This window comes from Passer montanus, unplaced genomic scaffold, assembly GCF_014805655.1.
Source record: "Passer montanus isolate IOZ18808 unplaced genomic scaffold, ASM1480565v1 scaffold66, whole genome shotgun sequence".
NCBI classification, from domain to species: domain Eukaryota; kingdom Metazoa; phylum Chordata; class Aves; order Passeriformes; family Passeridae; genus Passer; species Passer montanus.
In genome coordinates, this window is record NW_024371704.1 from 2644728 (window position 1) to 2670058 (window position 25331).

The 25331-nt window shown below is 42.9% G+C and overlaps 1 protein-coding gene across 44 annotated transcripts in view; it reads right to left on the reverse strand.

The window, feature by feature from the left end:
* Positions 1–1214: 1214 nt before the first annotated feature.
* The window catches only part of MAP2 (microtubule associated protein 2), a 225864-nt gene continuing 201747 nt past the window's right edge, over positions 1215–25331 (reverse strand). For 31 of the 44 annotated variants that reach the window (XM_039728620.1, XM_039728618.1, XM_039728589.1 and 28 more), the window contains 6 exons: positions 22752–22905; positions 20285–20628; positions 8189–8281; positions 6607–6688; positions 5995–6107; positions 1215–5386 (listed from right to left, as the gene is read on the reverse strand). In XM_039728620.1, the coding sequence (XP_039584554.1) occupies positions 5171–5386; positions 5995–6107; positions 6607–6688; positions 8189–8281; positions 20285–20628; positions 22752–22905 (1002 nt within the window). In that variant the 3' untranslated portion in view covers positions 1215–5170. Of the gene's footprint in view, positions 5387–5994; positions 6108–6606; positions 6689–8188; positions 8282–20284; positions 20629–22751; positions 22906–24298; positions 24473–25331 lie in introns of all 44 variants that reach the window. The other 13 variants (XM_039728629.1, XM_039728628.1, XM_039728626.1 and 10 more) reach the window with 2 other exon arrangements.

A 25331-nucleotide genomic window follows, 5' to 3' on the forward strand; every position in this document is an offset into this window, starting at 1 on the left:
ATGAGACGAGCTTTCAGGTACCTTCCAAACCCATCTATGATTTCTCCGTTCCACCCAGAGCACAGAGCCGCACATCCTTAGGCCTGAGTTCAGGCTGGGACTGAGCATCCATGGTGGATCCATGACGACACACTCCAAGCACCCCTCAAAGTCTGCTGTTTCCCCGTTAGTTTCCAAGACAGACCCCAAAGCTCATCCCCAACCCCAGCTCCTGTCACCTTCAGCACCCTGGCACTGTCCACGTGCTCCTCCTGTGCCCAGCTGGCTGAGGGGACTCGCAAGGCAGATGGGTGGAGGAGGCCAGGCCACATTGGCAGCCTGGGGCCGCCATTTCCCTGGCGTACAAGGGCCCTGAGGGCCGGTGTGCAGCCATGCCACACAGGCAGCCCGAGCCGCCATTTCCGGTGTGTGGCTGTGCCACATGGGCAGCCTGAGGCCACCATTTCCCTGGTGTACAAGGGCCCTGAGGGCCGATGTGCGGCCACACCACATTGACAGCCCTGAGGCTGCCATTTCCCTGGCGTACAAGGGCCCCAAGGGCCAGTGTGTGGCCACGCCACAGAGGCAGCCCAGGGCCACCATTTCCCTGGCATACAAGGGGCCTGAAGGCCACTGTGCAGCCATGCCACATTGGAGGCCCAGGGCCACCATTTCCATGGTATACAAGGGGCCCTGAGGGCCGGAGTGCGGCCACATTGAGGGCTTGTTGTGCCCAGCCTCCACTGCTCTGTGCAGGGTGCTGCTACACAGCACCCCAAGGGGTCCCTGATCCAGGGACCCACATCACGGGTGCTGACCACAGAATCACAGGGCTGATTTGGCTGGGAGATCATCTCGATACCTCTGAGATCATCGAGTTCAACCAACACTATGAACCAATGCTGCATTGTCAACCAGGCCGTGGCACCAAGTGCTACGTCCAGGCTATCCTTAAACACCTTCAGGGACAGTGGCTCCACCACCTCCCTGGCAGCCAGTTCCAATGTCTAATCACCCTCTCAGAAAAGAAATTTGCACCAAGCAGGGAGATACTGACCCACAGAAGAGGATGCAAGCCATAAAAACTGGTCCTTTTGTATAAAAGTGAAAGGGATTGGCTGAATACAACAGGACCACTCCTGGGCAGACTGAGGGCAGTACCAGCAGGTGCTGGATGTGCAGGGCTTGGATTCAGGAGGAGCAGGATCACAAACACAGGAAACTAACACATGCAATTAGATGACAAGCGAGTTTATTTTGCAAAACAATCACTATACAGCAACAAATACAATTGCAAATCGGATTGAAAAACATGAACTACCTACCACCAGCCATTCAAGAAATGCCTCTTTTATGGTAACAGGCTCTAGAATTATCAGAAAAAACACAGGTTTGTAACAGCAGACTGTATTCCTTGATATCCCAGCATACAGCATGTTTACTTGGTGGCTTTTTCTCTTTGCTAAAGTTGAAGTGGCTTTTATATGCTTGACTTTTCCCAGTGTGAAACTAATTTACCTTCCTGCAGTGGGAATTGCTGGAGTTGCAGAGGGAATTGCTTTAGCAATCTGACTAGTGAGTGAACTCACAGACACCTAGGCTAGAAATCTATCAGCACTGATTTTCACAGCTATTGTGATCTACTCTTCAAGGCATTTGCCTTTGAAGGGACATATACTTGGGTTTCAAACACTATTTAGTCCAGCATGGAAAAAACTTCTGCTCATGTGGCAGTCAACACAGGCTGCCTTTTGACTCCCTTTGAGTCGTGTATTTAGGCCAACTTAGACCTGTGAGCAGTCATGATGAGGTTACTACTGTACCATAGCAGAGGACTGAATAATTAATTCCATTTACTGCTGTACAGTGAAAATATATATTGCCCTCGTGGGCTCATAATTTTCCTCATCAGGTTTAGTTTTCCCTTTACTCTTGCTGGACAGAGGTTTGCTCAACTTTGATTTGTTTCAGCTTGTGGTTACATAGAAACAGAACTCTGCAGATGAGGCAGAAGCACTCTTTCATCTCTACAACCCGATGATTATAGGTACCCAATTTAACCTCTAGGTACCCAAACAAGGTTTCACCATTCCTTTTGTCTGGATTACCTCTGCTTTGTTACACAATTGGGTCTCAGGCACCCAACAAACCTGCTGGCTCAACATGCCTGTGGAAAAGAAACACAACAGATGCAGTTTCCAGGAAGCTGGCTCTATCTTCTTTAGTGGGCATTACATATTTACAAACTGTTGTTTTTAAAACGAACACTCTTCTTGAGAAATTTAAGATTAATATGAGCTTTTCAGTGAACATCTAGAGTCATGTAACATAACTTGCTTTTTTAATTATTATTCAAGCACAAAACTCTTAATTTCTTTTCATCTAACTCCACAGCATTCTAGGATTCTTTCTATGGAAGGATGATAATGATTACAAAGGTCTTTGCTTCAGTCAAAACAAGAAAGCTCATTTTAATGCATGAAATATATGACTTGGTGTGTTACACACTCTAACTTTGGACTCATAGGTGGATTAACTAAGCCTTATTTCCTAGAGTATGCCAATTTTAAAAGCAGAATAAAAACACTTGAGTCTCAGGTCAACACTGTTCCCATGAGGTGCTGCTCAGGTTCAGAGAGCAGAGGTTCAGTAGTACCATAGTTTTTCTCCTACGCTGGCAAAAGGCATAGAAAGAAAAACCACTGCAAGGCTAATTTATATTAATTGATAGCATAATCAGAGCAAAGTGATACAAATACTGTCAGTTTTCCCTTCTGTCTGTTGTTTCTCTCAAAAAATGGGAAGAAGATTTGAATGTACTGCACTTGACACTGTTTCCATGTGATTTCTTAGGATTACTTTAAGCAGAGGTGTAACAAATACAAGGCAGAAATCAGAATCCTCCAATTGCACCTGGGATGGTTCTAAACTCACTGTCTTTTGTATGAAACAACTGACTTACAAACAGTGTTAGGTACTTCATTGTGTGAAAAAGCTTTTTGCAGAGCTGAAATGTCATGTTTGGGGCTGTCAGAAGTTCTTATTCAGTAAAAGTTTGAGATTTAACCACTCTGTTTTGTGTTTGCACTGCTGTAGCAGCTTAGCCAAAACCCCACTTTGGTCCACTGAATATTTACTGTCCAGTAACTGCATTACTACCTGAATGTAATGATGGGGAATCCTGTGCCATTCATTTTTAGAATCTCCACAGACATAAAAATCTCTGTGAGTGATTTCAGACCAAACCCCAACACACACACACATAAAAATTAAGAAGGAAAAAGAACAGATCGAAAGCTTCCAGAACACATCATTAACCTAATACATATATCAAGTATAGCTCAACTGACAGTGCAAAGTTCAGTTAGGAGGTTTCAAAAGGAAAAGATAGAACAATCTGCAAGAATGTAAACTGGTCATTCCTTAATGTCTCATGTACATAGGGCATCAGCAGGTGATGATCTGCTGCTGAGGATCATCCCCATCACCAGTGTTCTCTCAGGTAACTCCACTAGATCTGTTGGTTTGTATCAGCCTTTTATCTTTCATGCACACCTTTTCTTATACTTTTTGTAGTCAATATAATCCCACTTTGCTCAGATTTTAAGATGCCCTACTTAATTGATGAATCACTATGACAACCAGTCTAGGGAGCTGATTTTTATTTATTCATGTATTGTAATTTACAGGCATCTCTGCTATGACTATCACTGTTATCTGAGTGCCTGAGTGTACATGTGAGACATCACTAAAGGAGTGGAAACAACATCTTAATATTTTTTCTGTGTTTCAACTTTAGCAAAAGAAAAACAATAAATCAAACATTCATTGTTACTATGGGAATGAAGAAAAAGATGAGGAAGGAAGGAGGCTAAGAGAAAGTACAGAAATAAAGGAAAGAAAGGGAGAAAGAGAGAAAGAAAGAGAGAGAGAGAGAAAGAAAGAAAGGAAAGAATGAAAGAACCAAACTATTGTGGATTTTTAAAAAATCCATAGTCCAAACTCAGCCTTCTTTGGAGACTCTTTTACAAATATCTGGACCCCACAAAAATCATTCCTTTGTGAAGAAAGGGAGGGAAGGGAAGAAGGATGGAATCCTTTTTCTAGCATCACAGAATAGACTTGCATCTGTCACTAAAACAGGGTCACGGCTTTAGTTGTTACAGAAAGCAACTTCATGCTACAATTTTCATCTTTTTTAAATGTATTCTTATGAATAGGGAAAAAACCCCCTGCTAACATCTACTTTTACATACCTAAAATTGCAACACCAAAGGGTGCAAGAGACACAGATACTGTGAATAAAGAAGTAGAATATTCAAGTATATGAGGAGGGCGTATCACAAATGGCCACAGAGAAATATATATATCTATAATACTGTATCAAACAGATGGAAAGAATGTGGAACTGGTGGTATGCACACAAATCTAGCTGCTTAACCAACGTTTCTAATCAGACACAAGTCTGTTGGGGTATGAGTGCTCGCTTTCAGCAGCTTTTTTACGTCACTTTCCAAAGCACAATTCAAATGTTTTCAACTAGTATTTTTAGTTATTATTTAAATAATTTATTGGCTTTCCAGCTATACACTGACATAATTAACCAAGTTCAAAAAATGTTAATAACTTAATTCAACTTTTGTTCTACTCATTTATACAAAGTAACTTTTTTTTAATTAAGGTTGAATTTCCCTATATGCCCTTCCTTCTGGTAAGCAGACTGTTAATTTAACCTGTAATAACTTACAATGGGCAACTTTTCTTTTTTATTTCCCCATCTATCAAAAGAACTGTGAAATGAGCAACTTGGGATATTAACAAGGCTCTTCAGAAAGAGGTGGATGGCCTTCAGGCACATGAAAGGTAAAAATGCATTTTTATCATACTACAGTACTCCATGCAAGACAGAGCAGAGCAACAATAATTGTCCAATGTAACATACCGCTGTATACCCATATAAAGCCAGTGTCTTCCTGTTGTAAATGGAGGTCAGGCCAATTTCTGCATCTATGGAATTTATTTTTTTTTCTGGTTTTTTTTTTTATTTTAAACTGTATGGTAACTACAAGTCTTGGGATGTAACTTAGTTTTAGACATGGTAAAGAATGAACGTAACACCTGCTCTGAGCCCATTCCTGCCAAGAGCTCATGCCTAAATATTATTACTTCATACAACGCAAAATGAGCAAATTCATAACCCCTGCTTGGCAAGGGCTGCTGTGACATCTTCAGCAAGGGTAGCAAGCTGGGGTGATTCAAGCAGGTTGATGCTTCCAGAGGATGAGACGTTGCTGAGTCTGCGTGGCGAGGCCATGCTGGACCTGCCTGGTGACTGCGTGATGATCTCAGCCCCGTGGTCAACACGGGCCTTGGCGTGCTCTCTGAAGTTCAGCTTCTGGCTGTCAATCTGCTCCAGGAAAATAAAGAATTTCACACATCATACGGTCACTAAATTATCTCGTTATAGATCATCATCTGGGCATCATTTTGCTTACTTTTAAAAACTATTAGAAGGATCAAAGCTTCTTCGCTCCTTAGAAAATTGATTTTTTCAACTTGTTTAATAGCTACTGGCATACTGCATTACATTCTCTTACCATTTCTGTCTCTGATGGATGCTTTAAAGAGAAGTTCCTAGCTGTACAAATTTCATAAGCATTATATGGGCACTATGATTTGTTTTCAAAATCTGTATTTTCAAATGTTTGTGGGAGTGATTTTACTTTCAGGATGTTTTCCTCCTGTTTCACAATGGAGTCCTCATCTCAGATCACACCTGTGCTGTCCCTCAGTCCCAAACAAGGTTCATCTTTAGGGGGAAAAGACAGTGCACAAACTACATGACATTTCATTCTCAGCTTAGATGCAGATGCAAATTTCAAAGGGAACAAATTGGTATATAAGTGTGCTTGAAAAAGGACATATAGATGTCTCCTACTCAATTCAGAGCCATCATTGAATTTAGAGCTGGGCCAGGGGGACAGTGGGAGCCTTTTCTGACAGCTGTTCCTTTACCTTGACATTACCACCACCAGGTACATGGTGGGCATTTTCCAGTGAACCAACTTTAGCCTGAGCCTTTTCTTTGAAATCCAGTTTCACACTCTCAATTTTCACACGCCCACCTCCTACAGAGGAAAAGGAAACACAGATTAGGAAATTAAAATAGTGCAGGAGAAAGTGTGACCTGAAGCTTGAGTGCACTCACATTACTTCCCTTTTAGTTGAGATCTAATGGTTTTGGAGAAGCACAGAATAATGTCCGGCATGTTCAGTAAAATATAAAATCTTCTACATATATTTAAACTGCAAGCAGGTGCTGCAGTGCTACTGGTTTTCATGGGATTTAAGCACATGTTTAAGTATTTCACTGACTTCAGCCTGTATTTCAATCTTATGCCAGAGCACCATCCTTTGGCTTTGTTTTTTTATCACCTCTCTGAACTAGGTGATCTCATACCTTTATGTCTTTAGATATTTAGTTAAGTAATTTAATGTATTTTCATTACTAAAGAGCATTTATTTTCTCTTTGACTGTAAAAGAGAACAGTATAATCCATGATTTTGAGCTCAAACAACAGTATTAGGTCCTTGCTTTGTCCCACAATCCATAAATTCCTACAGTACCTGGTTTGTGGTGGATATTCTTGAGTGAGCCACACTTGGAAGTCACATGACTCAAGTCAATCTTCTTGGTTACAATTTGTACCTGTCAAAAGTGCACACATACAAAAATTACAGGAATGAAGGGAATAAAATTCAAAAATAAATAAAAACCCAAGCCCTGCAGAGCAAGAGTGAGAGGCTTCTACAAACCACTGGAAAAGGAGAAATGGTTAGTAGAAAACAGATCATGCCACAAAAAAGGAAACCTCCCACCTAGGGAGATGACAAAGCTGGGTTAAGCTTTACTATTAGCAAAATGAAGAGAAGGATAAAGCAGATCAGCTTGTGGGTTCTTTCTAAAATGTTTCTGAGCCTCCTCCTTTCAGAGTGGGCTCCAAAGCCCTGCACACAGCAGGACCCATCCCATTTGCTTCTGTCTCGATTATGCATCCTGGCAACTAGGATATTTTGGTGACTGCTTTTTTCTCTACCATCTGTTTTATATTTTTCTCCATCTAAATATGGTATGCATTTCCTGTCAATCCACTGTGCAGAGTCTGAGTAATCTACACATGTGCCTCCTGCAGCTGTACCTGAGCAGGCTGAGGTTCAGCCAGCTGGCTCAGTGCTCACTGGAGAGCAGCAGGTCAGGCACCCTCCCTGCTCCTGCTGCCACCTTGCCATGGCTGTGCTGAGCCCAGACTGGGAACAGCCACAGAGTGACACTCCCATTTGCCTGCACTCCCAAATAACTCTAAGATGTGGCCCACAGGCACTGAGCTGGCAGGCCCCAAGAAGTCACAGCCAGCCAGGAGCTCCAGGGTAACTGCAATGCCCCTGACTTGCTCACCACACCACCAGTGACTTAGGCCAGCACTGGCTGCTGTATTGCCCCTGCCTGGATCAGATGTGCCCACACCATCAGCTCTTCCCATCTGAAGGGTGATCATCTCCATCAGGACAGTCACAGCCACCTTAAGTTACTCCAGTGTGCCCAATAAAACCAGCAAGTGTCTGGTCAAACCCTGGGCCACCTCAGTTTCTTATACTGGAATAATGCTGTGACATCAGCTCTCAGCATGCTGGCTGATCACACCCTCTTCTCTGAGCTTTCTTTGTCCTTCTGTTTTATTTTTCTTCTTCCCCTCTGCTGAATGCACACAACTGAAAGGTTAGCTGAGGAAGGACTGGTGCATAGAAAATGCCCAACAGGGAAGCCGGACTCTCACTGTGAGCTGCAGTCTCTTTCTGGAAATTACTTTCTTGGGCTGCTCCTATGAAAGAAAGGCACTGAACCATTTTGGCTTACACTGCACTTTCACTTGGGCATTTAGAGATAACCCTTTTATCATTTAGAGATAACCCTTCTTTCATCATTTCCTTTCCCTGTCCAAGTTCTGCAAATGTGTTGTGCTCTGTGGGGAAAGATCAGGAGGCCACCACTGCATATCCAGGGCTCACTCGACTACCAGACCAAACTCACGTGTGAAACAGCAGCAAGAAGGAAAGCAGTGCTCAGAGGAAGGGAGACAGAGGCTTCTGCCTGTGTGAGGTTCTTCACCACAGTGCAAGTGCCTGTTCACAGGGTGTCCATACTACTTACATTTCCTCCCCCTGCAGAATGTTTGATGTTATCTCTGGAACCACACCGGGACTGAATATCGCTAAAATCGATCTTCTTGTTTAAAATCCTAACCTAAAAGGAATTGGAGGTAACTTACTATATACCATACACACATCAGTTGGGGGTGCAGGACAAGGAAACCAGGGAAATTTGCCTCCTACAGTGACTCCTGACACTTGTATTGAATGTGAGAAAATAAAACCGGTCAATCTCTTAGCATGTTCACACAGCATCTGTAAATATATTGCACTGCTCTTATTCTACCTCACAAAGTGGTGGTGAAATACAAAGGGAAAGTTCTATACTGGAAGGTATTACAGGTGGCTTTTCCCTGAAAAAATTAAAGAACTCCATGCTTGCTTGGACTGGGCCTAGTCTTTGGACAGCCTGTCCTAGGGTCTATTGAGTGATGTTCAGTATTTCTGCTGAACTGGCCACAAGAAGATGGGAACCCACCTTCCCACAGCTCAACACTCCAGCCTTTCATGCAGAAATCCCAGATCCAGCCAGCACAGGCTAAAATCCTGAGGTATTTCAACCCATCTTCTGCCATACAGCTGTAACAGCAGCTACATACATAAAGCAGATCTCAGAGTGCCATGAAAGGGGAGCAACAAAATTTACTTAAACTAGTCAGAGCTCCCTACTGCTCTCTCTCTTTATTGTCATCTACTACAGGGCAAGGCAGAAAACAACAGCATCTGGAAACCTGGAGGTGCAATCACTGCTTTCTGATTTTTTAGCCAGCCAGAGATCTGATGTGCCAGATTTGGGCACAATTACTTCCTAGTGCTAGCAGGACTGTGCTCCTCCCCCAAGCTCTTAGTCTCTTCACACAACAAGGCAAGCTCTTTGCTGTTCTCTCAATGACACCAGCCTCCCTTACACATGCCAGGAGTCCACACTTTTCATATGTTACCTCAGCCACTGCAGGCATTGGACACTGCATGCAGGCAAACTCTGTCCAGGGCAGGCTGTGGTGTCGTGTGCTTGACCCCCATGGCAAAGCAGCTCCTCTACTTAGCAGGGCTCAGGTGCCACCAACAATTGTACTCCCAGGGAATGATGCGCAGCTGCCTGGCAATGGCTAGTGGGCAGGGACAACTGCCTGCACACCCGACTAACATGATTTTCAGATTTATTTCTGAGCAGGAGCAGAGCGTTGTGCTCATCAGTAACAGAGTTTTCAGGTGCGTGAGAAGGTGTTTCTATCCAAGGCTGTACCTGCCTTCTTTGCATCAGAGTGTCACCCATGCAGGATATTCTTTCTCTGGGCTAAATATTAAATCTTTATTGCATTGCATGAAATCTACATTGATTTTATTTTTATGTATTAATATACAATAGGAGTTTACACTCTGTCCTGTACAGAAAGCCACAGAATTTGGGTTATTATCTATGCATTGAGCCTTCACTGACAGAATACTGAGCCCTTCCCTGTTGGCTACTGAGGGAAATGCACACTGAAGTTCCTTACTGCAGCTTCACACCGCTTTGGGAGCACAAAGCAGCATCAAAACAGCTGAAGCAGTCACAGTGGGAGGAAACAGAACCCTGTGAAGGTCCCCAAACTGCCCCAGGCTCCCTGATAAATCTGAGACAAATCACGCCCTCTGTGTCTCACCTCTCCAGACTAGGAAACGACTATCTGCCCTCTTACAGGGGCATCAGGTTTTGCAGCCTTTGGCTGCTGCAGTGGGGATAACAGCACATTTGATAGTGAGTTGCATCTTCTGGTACTGGAGTGCACCCTTAACTTAAACCCAGTAAACTCTCAGAAGAAATGTTCCGAAGGTCACTCTTTGCAGCTAATATGAAGAAGTTCTTCATGGCAAGCAGTTTCATAGATCCTTCTTATTATATATAACAACTAAATCAAGAATGTTAAAACTATTTTTAACAAATCAGCAAAACCCTTGCTTTAACTGATAAAGATCTGGTGTGATGGCATGCTCAGCAACACCAATGATGACAGCACCAGACAACCCCACACAACTGGTAGGTCACCTTCAGAAGGGCATCCTCAAAAGTCAAACTGATTTCTGTCTTTCCCCCTCCCATCTGCTTATCTTACTGTCCAAGTAAACCAATGTACACTGAAACATGAAAGCAAATGCCTTTGGAATTTCATGCTTGTGCTTTCTTTCAATGTGATGTTTGTTTAAAAATGTAACCCAGTACTATATGAGACACATGTCACATCAGTTACATAACCACACATCAGATGTGTATTCAGATCTGGTTCTTAGGCAGCTTCCAGCCAAACACAACTGAGCAAAACAGAAAGAAAGCCTTCCTGGCACTTTCTGAGGACATCTCTCAGTGATGGATCAGCAGCACTTCTCAGCTATGGCCACAGGGATTCATTTGCTCTGAAAATGCTGACTTATGGGTCACGGCAAAACCTCTGCTCTGGGGGCCTGGAGCTTAAAATGGAGACAAAGCAAGGTGAAAAGTTGAGAGAGTGCCTTTGATCAAGTGCCTAAAGGTTGATTTGCACTCAGAAGTCTGACAGTTCATGAGTCTCATGACCCATGGACCTGGCTAGCAGATATATAAAGAACCAATCATCTCAATTATCTCTCCATCTCACTGGGTGAAATGTGCCCCTGTGCAGCAGGGCCAGCAGGAGACTTATGCATCATTTGTGTCCTGTGCTGAGGGCTGGAGAGAGCTGAGGGACACGCATGCATTCTGCTGCTCATCTGGCACAGGGAGGAACTGAGCTGATTCAGGTTTTCCCTGATGATCTGTTTCTCCCTTTCCTAGGATATATCAGTATCCCTGCACATATTTAAATCATAACCACCCTCTCTAAGTGTTCCACAAATGAACAGGCTTTGTTCCTGTAGATAAGGGTTTTACTTAATTCATCCATCCTGTATACTCCAGCAAGCCCCATCCCTTCCAGCCAGTATTTTGTCCCAAGCTTTCTCCCAAGTCTGCCAGACTGGGCAAACAGGCTAATACACAATCAGCCAAGTGTTTGCTGTCCCTGATTGTGGAGAAGGGCTGAGTTAACTGCCTTTACCACAGTGATGGTGTTATGCTGAGTCCCTGTTCCATACTCTGTCAACAGCCATTACTCTGTGTGGAGGGACCTGCATTTCTCACCACTGCTCCCTTGCCAGCACTGGCTGAAATTGTCCAAAAAGTTTCAAATGAGTTGAGAAAGGCTGAGATTGCCAGCCAGCCAGCGTGACTGCAGGAGCAGTTTTATTTGAGGAATCATTGTAATCAGGAGAGGGAGCTTACCAGAAAGGGGCAGGAACCATTTAGGCTAAAGAGAAATTTTGGCTTGCAAACAAAGATGTAAACTGACTATGAATCATTTGAAGCTGGCATCTGGAAGAAAATCTTTAACTCTCAGAGCAAGGAACTGCCACGTGAGGGAGCACAGCTACAAGAAAATGGCAAACTTTCATGATGGCACTTGATGAAAGGAATTAGATGATGCAGCTGCCTGCAACAGAGGCAGCACAAACACAATGACTCACCAGGAAGGTTCTCTCTGTTCCAATGTGTATGTACATCTTGTGTGTGGGTGGAGGTGTGGTAGGGATGCACATAAATGCACTTCAGTTGTGCTGGAAGTTAAATGAAAGATCAAGCCTGCTCATGCTCTCATTCAGGAAAGAGAACATTTTGTGTGTGGCAAAATTTAAGTCTGTGGTAGAAACAGGACTGCTTTCTACTCATGGTCTCTAGAAATCCCAACAAGATGATGTCACGACAGAGTCCCTTGTAACCCATGTTCTGACCTGCCAGTATGAAGTGGGTACCTTCTCTCCTCATGGGATACTGGTTTGCCCAGGTATGCTGGAAAGGGCCTGGAAGTCAGTATTTGGATTAAGATGAAGCAGAGGTTCCTCAGCACTTGTCATAATTATGTGTAATTAAAACACGGTGGAAAATTAAAGCCATACAGACAATGCAATGTTTATTCTACAAAACCATATTGTCCAAGAGAAAACTGGCTTCTGTCTGAAGCCCTGGAAGTCTGACAGGCCTTCCCCTCACTCTGTCTTCTGCTGACTCCTCAGCAATGGTCCAGACCTGAAGCCCAAGGCAGACTGTGTGCCAGCATGCACACAGCATGGCCCCAGTGACTCCCACTGCTTCCAGAGAGTCCCCAGCAGGACTGGAGAGTGCGCTCCAACACCCACCCCTGCAGTTGGAATGCTGCCTGTGAGAGCTCTGGGCAATGTGGAGCATTTATGCATAGCTTGCAAGGAAAACAAGTGTTGAAGGTATTTTTCTCAGAGCTGATTTAGATGAGGCATATATTGCTCTGCACTCAGCAGAGTTAACTGGTTCCCTTCCTACTCCTTCAGTGGCCTGACTGGCAATCAGAGCAGCTAGGGGTTGTGGTCTAAGGGAAACATCTACACTAGAGCACAGGGAATAGTTTTGGGGTAAGCTTGCTGGCACAAGAAGAAGAAGACAGGCTATGAGACACAACTCTTGTGAATCTTCCAGTCAGAGATAGATGCCTCCTGTTAAGCAGAATATGAGCTGGGTTTCAAAGACTCCGTGTACAACAGTTTGCAGGTCCTCCTCTGCCAGCACTACACCACTGTGTTCATGAGGAGCAGAAATTTGTAGAAACACTGAGAGGAAGGCAGAGAAATTCCTAAGAGAATTTAGTTCAGTTGTGTTTAGCAGTTTAGTTCACTGCTAAAAACAACACCACTGTCCAAAAGCTGCTTATGCAAGTATTATATTCCATTGCTGCCTAGAATAATTCAGCTCAGCTGCTTTTTACAAGAGGAAAAGCCCCAAACTTATCAACATCTGGGCAGAGCCCATAAACAGCTTCCCTTCTGTGGCATACTACACTGGTATACATTGGAAAAGATATTTGAATAACAGAAATTGTGATGCTGATGATCTTACAGGCTCTGGATATTTTTTCCAAGGAAATGATGGCTTATGTTCTCCGTGCCTTGCAATTAGGGCCTCTGAGAAGCTCTGCCATAAATACTGCCTAAAGCATTTAAAAATACTCTAGCTTGGCTCTGCTTGCTGTTTGAACATGCTGTGGAGCTGTGACACTGGGAAAAGCTTCCAGACTCCTAATAGCTTATCAAAAAGAAATGGTTCCTTCTATTTACCAGAGCAATTTGACTAAGCTATATCCCAGAAACTAGGCATTATTTCAGTGTTTGATCTCCAGGTTAATACAGGTATTTAAGTGAGACAAGAATTGGTCTTGCACAGGAAGTAAGGTTAAGGTTAAAAACTGATTAGAATCAAGAGAGAGTTCAAAGTGTTTCCAAATTTATCTGCTGCCAAGGACAGATGATATTAATCTTCATACTCCTGCCAGAGGCTACAGGCAGAGGAAAAGGAGACAGAGGGTATTTATTTGGCCTAGTAAAATCCTTGAGGATAAAGACTGTGCCTCAGATTTTCCACACCTACAAACAGGGATTGTGATGATGTTCAGCCTTTGCACTCCTGGAATAAATGGATGCATACACCAGCAAGGCTGCCAGTCCAGAAGGTAGCAATATTCAAAATAATGTACTATTCTCACCCTGCTCTTAGCAAAGGGTGAGCAAGGTACAGTCATTTCTGACTTTTGAAAACATCCTGAAAGGCAGCCAATATTGTGATCAGCCTTGACTCCTTGCACAGGACAAGAATGGTTGACAAGTTTCTTTACACCTACCCTCACATCACAGTACTGAAGTAATTCACAAGATGGCCATGCTGAAGTAGGCATGTCCCTACCAATCAAGGAAGGAAAGGCCTATGGACAAATACTTAGAGGATCTGCATAATTATGCTAGAAGTACAAAATTAAATGAGCATTTTCTATGCCAAAGAGCTTACAATGAATAGTCAACAGCTGAATTTAAGAGAGAGTTCAAGGAAGTGCCAGATCCCTGTCAGGTGAACTGTAGCATGTTCTGCAATCACATTCCTCACTAAAGCTGGGGAGCTGATCAAAAGAATTGTAAAAATGTATTGAAGATTCACACCAAATTAAAAAAATCTGGGGAGTGAATTAATTCACCTAAAACACAAAATCCTTGGTTTAGTACTCCCTTTAACAACAACCCAACAACAACCAAACTAACAGATTTTGCTAAAATTCAGAATCCAATACTTAAATTTTTGACACAATAGTTCCTACTCATGGAAAGAGTACCATTAGCTTCAAATATCAAGTGTTGAGCATCAGGTATCAGTTTCCAGATCAGTTTCTGTGTCTTTGAGAAGACATGAGTTTTGAGCCACTACATCTGGAATTTCTTAACTTCAGCGTTAGGTTGTTCAGTTCAAGTTCAAAAATATCTTGCACTCATCTCTTCATGCAAGCTGGCTTTCCCAACATTCAGCAGAAATGTCCCTTAGCATTTTATTGTTCAAATCCAAATTTCCAATATAAAACCTTCTATTCTTTTCTTTCCTGCCCTTCTTGCATAGCAAAACAAACTTTTTCTAACCTTTGAATGCAAAATGGAACACTATAATTTGATGAAACAGCTTTGATCCAGATTTTGTATTCCCTGACCATTATTCCCAAAACAACAACCTTTCTCATTTCATTTCTCAAAATTTGGGCTACTTAGAGCTCAGCTGGAAACACCCCCTTTGCTGAGCTTGCTGCTGGGATAACTCAGACTTTCACAGGAATTTACATCCTGGTGATTTCAATCTACTCTAGGGGGAAAAATACAACTTCTCCCTATAGTCATTAATGAGAGAACAACACCACATGGTACCATCACAGCTGGGATTTGACTCCTCTAACATTAGCCAGCTAAGAGTTGGAACTGGTTCCTTAAGCTGCCAACTGTAGCTGGTGGAAAGATACTGAATCCTCCAGAAAGTGGCACCTTCAGCTCTAGACTGAGCATCTGAGTGGCAGAAATCAGGGCACTGCTGCTCACTGCCTACAAAAAACTGAGAGACACAGATGGCTACTGCAGTGGGTAGAAGTTCTCTCAGTGGCTGGAGCCCATGAGATGCTTGGGAGCCTCCTGACTGTGGTTCACAGTTTGCCTCACAGGCAGGGTGCACATTTTACAGATGGGTTAGGTACTGCAGTGATGTTACTCTGTCCTAATTCTCTGATCGTTTCTAGCAACCAAACACCTTTCCTCAAAAAAGCCCTTCTGAAACTTGCTAGAGGCTGGCAGTGATTGCTTATTTTTTCTTAAATATGAGTCAGGAAGAACATCTAGCTTTTTATCCAGAATAATTCAAGGCTTAACTGTACAGACTGTACTCAGGCAAGACTTCCTTTAAACAAGTGCAGTCTGAACACTGGAGCTGCAAGATGTTATTTCTGTCCAATCTGCAATTTTCAGCCAAAATTCTAAATTTCATAATCTTAAAAATTACAGGTTTGAGCTCTGACAGTTTTGAAGCTGTACCTGAAACTCCTAATTTCTCTTGACATTTGCAGATCTGCAATTAACAAGTGGTGAATTCATTTCTAATTTTCAGTGCAGAACAAATCCCTTCAAATGTCTTGCAAATCCCCAGACTTGGGAAGGTACAAAGAAAGCAAAAACAGACTGGCAGAGATTAATTTATTTTACAGTTTTGAATTGTTGAGTTGACAAATGCACAAACTTATTCCAATGAGTGAAGTCAACAGTGTGGAAACAATTGCCTCCCAGTCTCTCAGCTACATCATGTAACAGCAGCCATGCTCCTTGTCAATCCACACCTCCCTGTACAGCTGCCTCAGGTGCCTCTGCCTGGGGAAGGCACCAAGTTTGGCCCTTATGAACTCATTTATGTTCATCACTGACCTGTGCAGGAATATCCTCTTAACTTGAGCCTAAGTGGTTTTGATTCAAGTATGTTGTTACAATGGACTGAAGAAAAAGCACATGATGTGCTGGAAGGAGAGGGGGATCCAGCAATAGGCCAGACTGTACTTTTTTTGAAGCCTTGCTCTCCCACCATCTTTCTAGACACTCTTCAGCAGCCATTGTACCAACAGTAAATTACTTACAGACTTGCAGATTTTGGGCAGTCATGAGTGTTCATAAAGTGGTGCAAAGACATGTGAAACAGCAGAAGGAGGAGGAACTGTAAGATGCCACCTCAAGGGGAGCTTAACTGAGAACTTGTGACCTCCCTTTCTCCAGGAGGTGCTCAGCTCTGGGGCACCAACCAGACCAGGCTGTGTCTGTACTGACAGGGAACATGCCAGAAGCACACTGATCTCTGCAGACAGGGTTGTAAATCATGATGATGGGGGTCTGGGGTGTGTGTTGGGGGGAATCTCTCCTGCCATCCTGATGGCTTTTCACTGGTCCTAAAAACAGGAGCCAGACACAATTAGGGTGGTAAAAAGGGATTACCTTTGGTGCACAATTTGCCAGGTGGAAAACACCAAAAATGTAGACACAGCATGATGTGTATACATTTTTTATAGGTTTTACAAATTAGCATATCTGACAAGAATCCCCAGTCAGAAGCATGGTTGGTGAGGTCATATCCCCAGTTCAACTCTTTTTCAAATTCCTCCTCCTCTAGATAGGGACTACACTGTTTATAAAAATATGTATGGAAGAGCTGGTCTCAGTCTTGTTTCCCAGGAAGAACTAAGGTAGGATAGGAGCCTCAGACCCCCAGCTTGGAACCTTTGGAATGTGTTTTGTCTTTCTAATTACTGGGTAGGCTAAGGAAAAGTACTGGAGATAGGCTACAAATACAATAATAGGATACAGAGCTACAAATTGTCTTAGGTTGCAAATGCAAGATGTGGCTGGGGGTGTGTATTCTATTGCCATCTGTTAGAACCAGGTGGGGCAGTCATCTTCTGTTAATTGGGCCACCTGTTAGAACCAGGTGGGGCAGTCTTCTTTATCTCTCCCACAGCCAAGCCTCCCTCCAGGAGATCTCTTCTGTTCATGGCCACTGAGTGTCCCTGCATGGCTGATAAAATTCCATCATCCCACTGGGAGATGCTCTGCCCAGGGGAGGAGCCAAGCATTCCTACCTGGATACAATCTGACACTGGGAACACCACAGCAGCCTTTCCCACTGCATTCCCAGAGGAGCAGCTTTCTTCTCCACTGCATTCCCAGAGGGAGACCAGGCCCATCTCCAGCACCCCTGGAACTCCAGAGGAAAACTCCACCCTTGTGCAGGATCCCTGCTCCAGCAGAACCACAGCTGGCACTGCAGGAGGGCTGAGCCACCATGGAATGGGACTGTGCCACCACCCTGAAACACAGGGGGTCAGGGCCTGTTCTGACTCTGTTAGTGGTTGTTTTTTATTAGTGCATTTTTATTTTTATTTTTCCTAATAAAGAACTCTTATTCCTATATCTTTGCCCAAGAGCCCCTTAATTTCAAAGTTAGAATAATTTGGCGGGAGGGGATTTGCATTTTCCAGTTCAAGGGAGGCTCCTGCCTGCCTTAGCAGACACCTGTCTATTTATGTGTAAAGAACACAGAGAATATATAAAAGAAGACAAGGCCAAAAAAAAACCCCAAAACAATTCACCATCAATCCAAATGGATTTTGAAGCTAACAAAAGATCCATTCAAGCCTCCTCCTCTGCCCACTGCTCAGATGTCTTACCAGTGCCAGTCTATTTTATCACCTAATGCACAAGCCTATTCTCCTTGCAAGCATTTCTGTGGTTTTTGGAAAGCATCTATTGAATAGTGGTGTCATCAATTTGTTCAAACTTTCTGACTCATTACTAATTGCACTTTGTTTTCTACAATTTAGGTCAGAATGTAAAGTTCTTCCTTAATCTTCCTAAAAACCTTCAAGGAACATTTCATTCTTCAGCATGGCTTAGATATTTCATTTTTCTGTGTGTCATCTTACTTCTTACAAGGTGCCTGGCTGTCACTATAATTAGTGGCATTTTAAAGCTTGTGCATGTAATTCTAGTCTGTGCAGCTCCATTCACTTTGATGAAGCTCTGCTGCTTTACATCCACTGAAGTTCTTGCCAGTGGCTGAGATTTTAGGTATACATTTTAAGATAAAATTAAGAGAAATCTAGGTTAGTTTTATCCTTGGTTGCTGGTCCATGAAGCATTCTAAACACTCTGCCTTGCCAGGAATGAAAAGACTCAATTAGTGCACTTCTGCACTCTGATATGGTACCAACCACATCCATAGACAGAATTTCAAAAGGAAAACCAAAAATCTGAACCAAAAAAACACAATAAAAAATCAGTCTTGGCATCTGAAACAGATTTCCAACACCCTCTCCCAGCTCCCCATGCTTCCCTTGGGCTGTCTGAGAAATAACAGATGCAAATGGGTTACTTTTGAAAGCACAGCATTTCCTCCCCAGCTGATGCAGTGTGAAAATCCTTCTGAAGCCCAGCAGACATACCCATGAGCAAGTTGCCTCTGAGCTTTGCCAGTAATGATCCATTTCACCATACTGTACCATAAAGACAAAACCAGACAAGCACCTCCTGGCTGCATCACAGAGCAGAGAAGCCCTCATTTCTCCCCACTGCAGAATACCAATTAAAACACTAAAATGTTTCAAGCCATTTATTCCTAGTAGGAGCTTAATGCAGTGCAAAGTTAGCTTGTTTCTTCCCCTAAAAGCATTTTCTTCACACACCACACTCACACAAGGTGGAATGATTTCTCCCCTTTTCTTTGTTTCTGTGCCTGGCAAATCAGAGCTGAAGGAAAATCAGTCTGCTGTCTGATGAGCTTTTGATAAAATTCCAGGCTGAAGCACTGCACCTCCTGATTTATTTAGCATTCAAACATCCCCAAGAGCTTCTTCAGTTTTGCAACCCAGCCTCTGGCAGTTTCAGAGTGCAGCTTTCTCTAGAACAGCTCAAAGTTAAGAAAAGTCCTTGTGCCAGGCTCAAATATACCACTGGTAAAAGGATAGTCTGTCTCAAAATGACAGTTTTGCGCTGCCTATCTGTACTCTTTTAATGATTTGCCTTTTATGTTTATGTACTTAACTTGCCCAAATATATGCTGTGTTTTTCTCTTCTTGTTTTTCCTATGGCTGTTGCTATCAGCACTTCCAGTTCAGGTTAACAAGAAGCTTTCTGTTTGTTTCATGTATCATCACTAAAAGCAAACAGCAGATAAGCGCTCATTTCAGCCAGGGTAATATTCCTACCAGACATTAAAGAACTGAGCAGACACAAGGAAATGAAATTAGCTTTCATGCTGCTCTCACAGACCCTATAAAATTCAACTGTAGAAACTGGAAAATAATTATCCTAAAACCTCTTGTCTAGACTGAGCAACTATGGCATAAAGGAGACATAAAGAAAAATTTAGTGAGCTTCTCTTTGCCCAACCCACAGCTCAATGGCTACATACCACTGGAACTAAAAAATGCTTTAGCTTCAGTGATGCTTTGTTCAGCCAGCAGATTTCCCCTGTAATGCCCTCAGCAGTGAAATGCCATCCTGTGCCATCCTTCACTGCTCAAAGACTCTGAGCAGTTCTTTAGAGCTGCTAGGGAAATTTAGCTGTCTAGGCATGGTGACTACAAAGAAACACAATGTGCTGTGGCCTCCTGGTTCTTGTGTAATTGTTACAGTCCAGAGAGAGTGACAGAGGAGGAGGAGGACAGGGTACCAAGGTGCTGGTTTTGGGTCCTAAGTCCAGCAGCTGGGCCTGCATGAGGAATGCTAATCCAGGAGCACAGTCTGTGGAGCCCCTGCACACCCACATCTGCGACAAGGTATGGCAAATGGGGTGGAGCTCCCATGAAAAATAATCACACCTGTCAAAAGAAAGGCAGAAGTACCTTTGCTGAGACATTATCTCCTTGACTTTATGAGTAACTGGGTACTGTGAAAATCCTGGAAAGTACTAAATGTGTTAATTTACCATGAAAACAGGATCAACACCTTAGAGATATCTCACTGTTTAAAATATGAGCCTGTTCTTTTTCTCTGGAAGACCTACAGCAGGCACAATTAAGTTCTGAAGTTTGTCCTCTTCTTTGCCATTTAATATCACTTAAACAAACAAGGGATTTGGAGAACAGAAGTAGCTTTAAAAGGCAACTCAAAATGTCTCCCATCACAAAGGTGCACACAAAAGAGTAAATAACATATGGGTGAGCATTAGGAGTGGAATCCTTACCTGCCCTCCTTTAGGCTGGTATTTGATGTTATCTGTTGACCCAATTTTGGACCTGACATTCTTGAGGTCAGGTAGAGGCTGATTAATAACTCGTAGCTGCTTTGGAGTGGCTGGAGATTTAGGAGGAGTGCGAATTATGGCAACTTTTTTCTCAGTAGGTACCAGTATTGCAGATTTGGGGGTCCCAGGAGTGTGGGGAGTTCTGGAGTAACTGGGTGTCCCTGGAGTGCCTGGGGTACGGGAGGCATAGCTTGGTGGTGTCCCTGGAGTGATGGCAGTGGAACCAGGAGTAGTGGGGGTAGAAGTTCCACTTTTTCCCGTTCTGCTACGAATTGGCTCTGATCCTACATTCAAGAAAGAAAAAAAAGCAAAATGGCTTTAGAGCCAGAGAAGTAAAGCTCTTCTTCCCTTTGTACTCCCAAAAGTGCATCCCAGTGTGCCAAGCGAGACACAGCTCTCCAGATGGCAGTGCTGCTCCTGGAACAGCAGCTGGAATGGGTCTCTCTGTGTCTCACTTGGTTAATCAACCTGCCAGGAATTACCTGGCCATGGGAGGCTGAGCTAATGCCCCCAGAGTGACTGAGCTCTCCATTCTGTACCACAGGAGTGCTTCCCACAATACCTCTGCCTCCTGCAAAGCTGCCTGAACAAGGCACATCATCACATTTATTTCCATTTTGGGCAAAGGATGAGAAGCATCCTTGGAATCCAACCTTTGGGACTTGATCCAACCAATTTCAGTGGATCTGGGCAATAAACTAGAAAGCAGTAAAAATTCTGATGATATTCCTGAAATGAAAAGCTGTGAGTGCCTGGGTGGAGCTGTTTCTCACACCACTGCTGGTAAAGTGCAGATGAACCCCAGGTGGGCATTCAACTGGTGCACAAGCTATAGCTCTGTTGTGTGGATGAGTAGATGTCCCCACATTCAATTGCTGTTTTTCATTAGTGCTGTGAAAGAAAGAGGTTACCAGAGGTAACCTTGACAAAAAGTCACATTTGCATACAAGTAAAAAAACCCCAACCAAATAATTTTGTAGCAGCTCCATTCAGTATTTATGGCATTGCCAGTCCTTTGCACTGGGCACAAGGATCAGTCTAGCTGTGCTTTCTGCAGCCAGCTCTGCTCCTGACTCTCAAACATCAATAAACAGAAGCTGAGATATCTCCAAAGTAGAATTTTGCTGAGAATACTTATCAGGAGAGAAAGATCAAGGTAACTCTCAAAACCTGGGAACCCCAATGCTGAATGGGTGCACATATGTTTTCACTCTTCAAATGTTCAGAAATTATAAGTCCAATGGGCCTCTCAAAACCATCCAGTGGGACTAATCACATTCTTATTTTAAGTATTTGCTAATTATTCTGTTTATGCAATGATGGTGGCCCAAACCCAATGCACTCCTGTCCCTGGGGGTCAGGAGACACTCTTTGCTCTACATGATTCATTAGGCAGACGGAAAATAATCCACTCACCTTCCACTTCCCTAAACAGATTTCTTTTCAAAGAACCCTAAAGCTTCCCACTGTACCATCTTAGATATAAAATTATTTTTTTCCCACCTCCTTGCAGGTCTGGTGTATTTGCTTTTTATTCCTCAGCCCTTCACCACCTGCCAAATGCTTAATGGGCTCTCACTCCTGGTCAGGAGAATGGGCTGGCTGCTGTGGGAGATGGAGGTCACACTGCTTTCAAAGGGCCTCTCTTTTACCTTTGGAGCATCACTTCTGAATTTCAAAGGACTTTTTTTACAGAATTTAATCATCTACTTCCCTTAATCTGTCTTAAAAAGGGCTGAGATTGGTTTCTAGAGAAGATGGAGGAACTCCTATTGGAAAGCAGGAAGCCACATGTAGGTGTTAAGGTCTGGCTAAAAGTTCTGGGGTTATTTAGTAAATTGCCTTTGTCCTGTAATTTATTTCAGCTTGTGATTTGATAACTTTGGTCCTCATACAAGGAACCTAGCTGGTTCACTGCCCCCAGTGAGTCACTCTGCTACTTAACATCTCAATTCTCAGCAGAAATTTTACCCTAGGAATAGAGCATAGGGAGATAATTACTGGGAAGCATGAAATAAATGACTGTAACTATCAGGTTCACTTTTCCAAGACCCATCAGAATATTTCAGGTTGTCTGCTTCAGTTTTTACTCATTATTTCTTGCTGGTATTTGTAAATGCTCTGTGTTAAACACCTCACCCAGCTCTGAGCTCCCTGCAAAGGCATTTTCTAATACCAGCAATTAGTCTGGGGAACAGACCTCGCTCTGGGCACTGCAGGTGCATCCTGTCCCTGGTTTCAGACACTTGGCATGTGAACAAAACCTGTCTTTGGCCTCTAATTTCCAACAGCACACCCAGACCCACTCCTCTGTGTCAAAGGCTGTGCAATGTGACAAATCTAACGAGGATGGAGACAACCACAGAAGTAGGAGAAGGTCAACATGCAAAATAAAGAGACAACTTACGGGTAGTCCGTCGTACTGAAGAGGAAAGAGAAGATGTGAGGGAGAGGGAGTTCTCCTCTCTGTCTCTGTCTCCTGAAACACCTCGTCGAGGAGGAAGGATAGAGGAAGGCCTTGGGAGAGATGAACGCTTCTCAGGGCTCTTGCTTACTCCATCCTAATAGCAGCACAACAACAAAGTAAGGTTTAGTTTTCAAAACTCACTCTTTGGGCTATGATTTCCTATATCTACACACAGAGGGGGAAACCTAATCCTGTGGGCCCAGTTTGCTCCTCACACAGGAACCTGTGGGGATCAGTCACCCTCCATGCTCTGCTTTAGCTCCCTGCTGCTTCTTTACTGCATCCAAACATCTTCTGATGACTATCCCAAGACATCTAGGGATATTCTTGCATCTAAATATGGGTGGATCCCACAGTTGGCTCTTACTAAGGAAAAAAAGTGGGGTTTTTAAGTGCAAATTGAAAATAAAAGAACTCTCTAGAGCTCAAGTGTGAAATTCCTGTGTGAATTTACCTGCAAAGTAACTGCACTACTGGTGTCCAGACACTGGATTGGTAGGTGTTATGTGATTTTTGCATATTCAAACACTAACTTGTAAATTTCTTATGGAGATAAATTTTTAGCTACAGGTTTTGTTGTTTTTTTCTGGTTTGTTTTTGGTGTTGGTTTTTTTTTCCTGAGTGTGCAATTATAAATCCTGCTGTTTTAATTCCTTCTATAATAAAATGTTTACTTTTTGAAATCAGTGCATACCTTCTCTTTACCAGAATAAACCCCTCTCTACCATTAAGGCAATGGACATGTATGTTAGAGTATTTTGAGCTTATGGGATGTGCAGCCAAAGACAGACCAGCATAAGCAGACATTCTTCCTAAAGACAAATTATGATGGTCCCAACCAGTAAAAGACACACCAAGTATGGAATTAAACAAAAAATGTAAGTCAATGGCAAAACCAATTTTTAAATGGGGATAGTTAAGTCACCATAATGTAGATTTAAAACACATGTTAAATGTAAACCTAGAGAAGCTGGGATAGACTGCCAATCATATTTTTAAATTTATACTGCAACTTCTTCACAAAGCCCTATGCATTGACTGAATCTGGTCCTTGAGCATTTGGATTCTGCTCTACTGCTGGTAATTAGAATTGTACCCTCCTATGCTGGAGGCTGAATTTGATTTTGAAGACTATTAACACATCAAAAATTAAATTTTTTTAAACTTGGATGGCACATTAGTCCTGCTGCTCTTTACCACCTACCCAACTTGCAAATGGCTGTCACTTCTTGGCAGTTAATGAAGTAGCATCCACATGATCAATAGAAAGAAGATATGTCTTTCTAGTTATAACTTCACTTACATTTCCTCTGGAGTATCTCCATTTTTATCCATCTTGTAGCCTGCTAATCAGTTTTCCTGTCACTGGATTTAAGTAATCCCACAGCAGCTTCACAGAGAATTACTCAAATTCAGTGGGTAGATAATGTGTTTCATGGACTTCACCTGTGCATCTCTGACTCTCTTCACCAACTCTGCTACCTTACCTTAGCATCTGATTTTGAGTCTCTTGGGCCTGCAGAGGAGGGCTGAACAAAATAACTGTCTGTATCCAGACATGTGGCCCTTTTAGTGGTTAATGAGCAAGCTGAGCTGGGTCTTGGAGGAAGCAATGACTTTGCTCTAGACTTTGAGGCAGGAATCTTTGACAAAGAGGCAGTCTAGTCATGAGAAAACAAACAAAACACAACATGAAGCTGGACAAAATGAAAATACATGCAACATGGACCAAAAAAAAAAAAAAAAGCCAAGCTATAATACTTTTCCTGTGTCTGGTAATGGTCTATGCAGATCTGACAATCATGGAAGTTTCAGTTTTGTGTTGTTTGACTGAAACCACCTTGGTCTGGACAGAGTTATCAATTCTAGGAATCTGCCTTTTTCTGCAGATGCTATTTGGGTCTTGTGTAATTAGGAAAAAAAATTGTGCCAGATGTGGCATTTAACTGGTACAACTGCTGCATTAGAAACAAGTGCAAAGCTACAAGAGCAACAAGAGATCCCGGCCCTTTAAAGCTGAAATATATCCCTTCAGGACAAATATAAATCAAGAATAAAACTGTGGGAATCTGAGGAGCAAAGTTACACCGACATTCCCACAACAGCAGGAGGACAACAGTAATTCCTTCTTTTGCCACTGTGTACAGACAAAACCTCTATCACACCCCAGATACTGCTCTGTCCATTTGGTGTCACTGCACAGAAATTCATAAATTTATACTGGCACTATGGAGTCCTGGGATGAGGAAAGCATATATGGTTGAAAGGCTGACACACTGTGTTATTGTGAACAAATACTTGTTTGATACCAAATAATGACAATATCCCATTGGAAGAACAATTAAACACCAACAGGACAGACAGAAAATCTTTGTTAATACTTAGGAGCACCTTACTGCTTTACAAAAAGGAATCTCCTTGAAACAGAATAGGGCTACTTGCTTAGAAACACCTTTTTTCTTCCATAGGTATAACTGATATTACAAAGAGCAGTTGCAAAGGTGTTACCTTGGTAGTCCT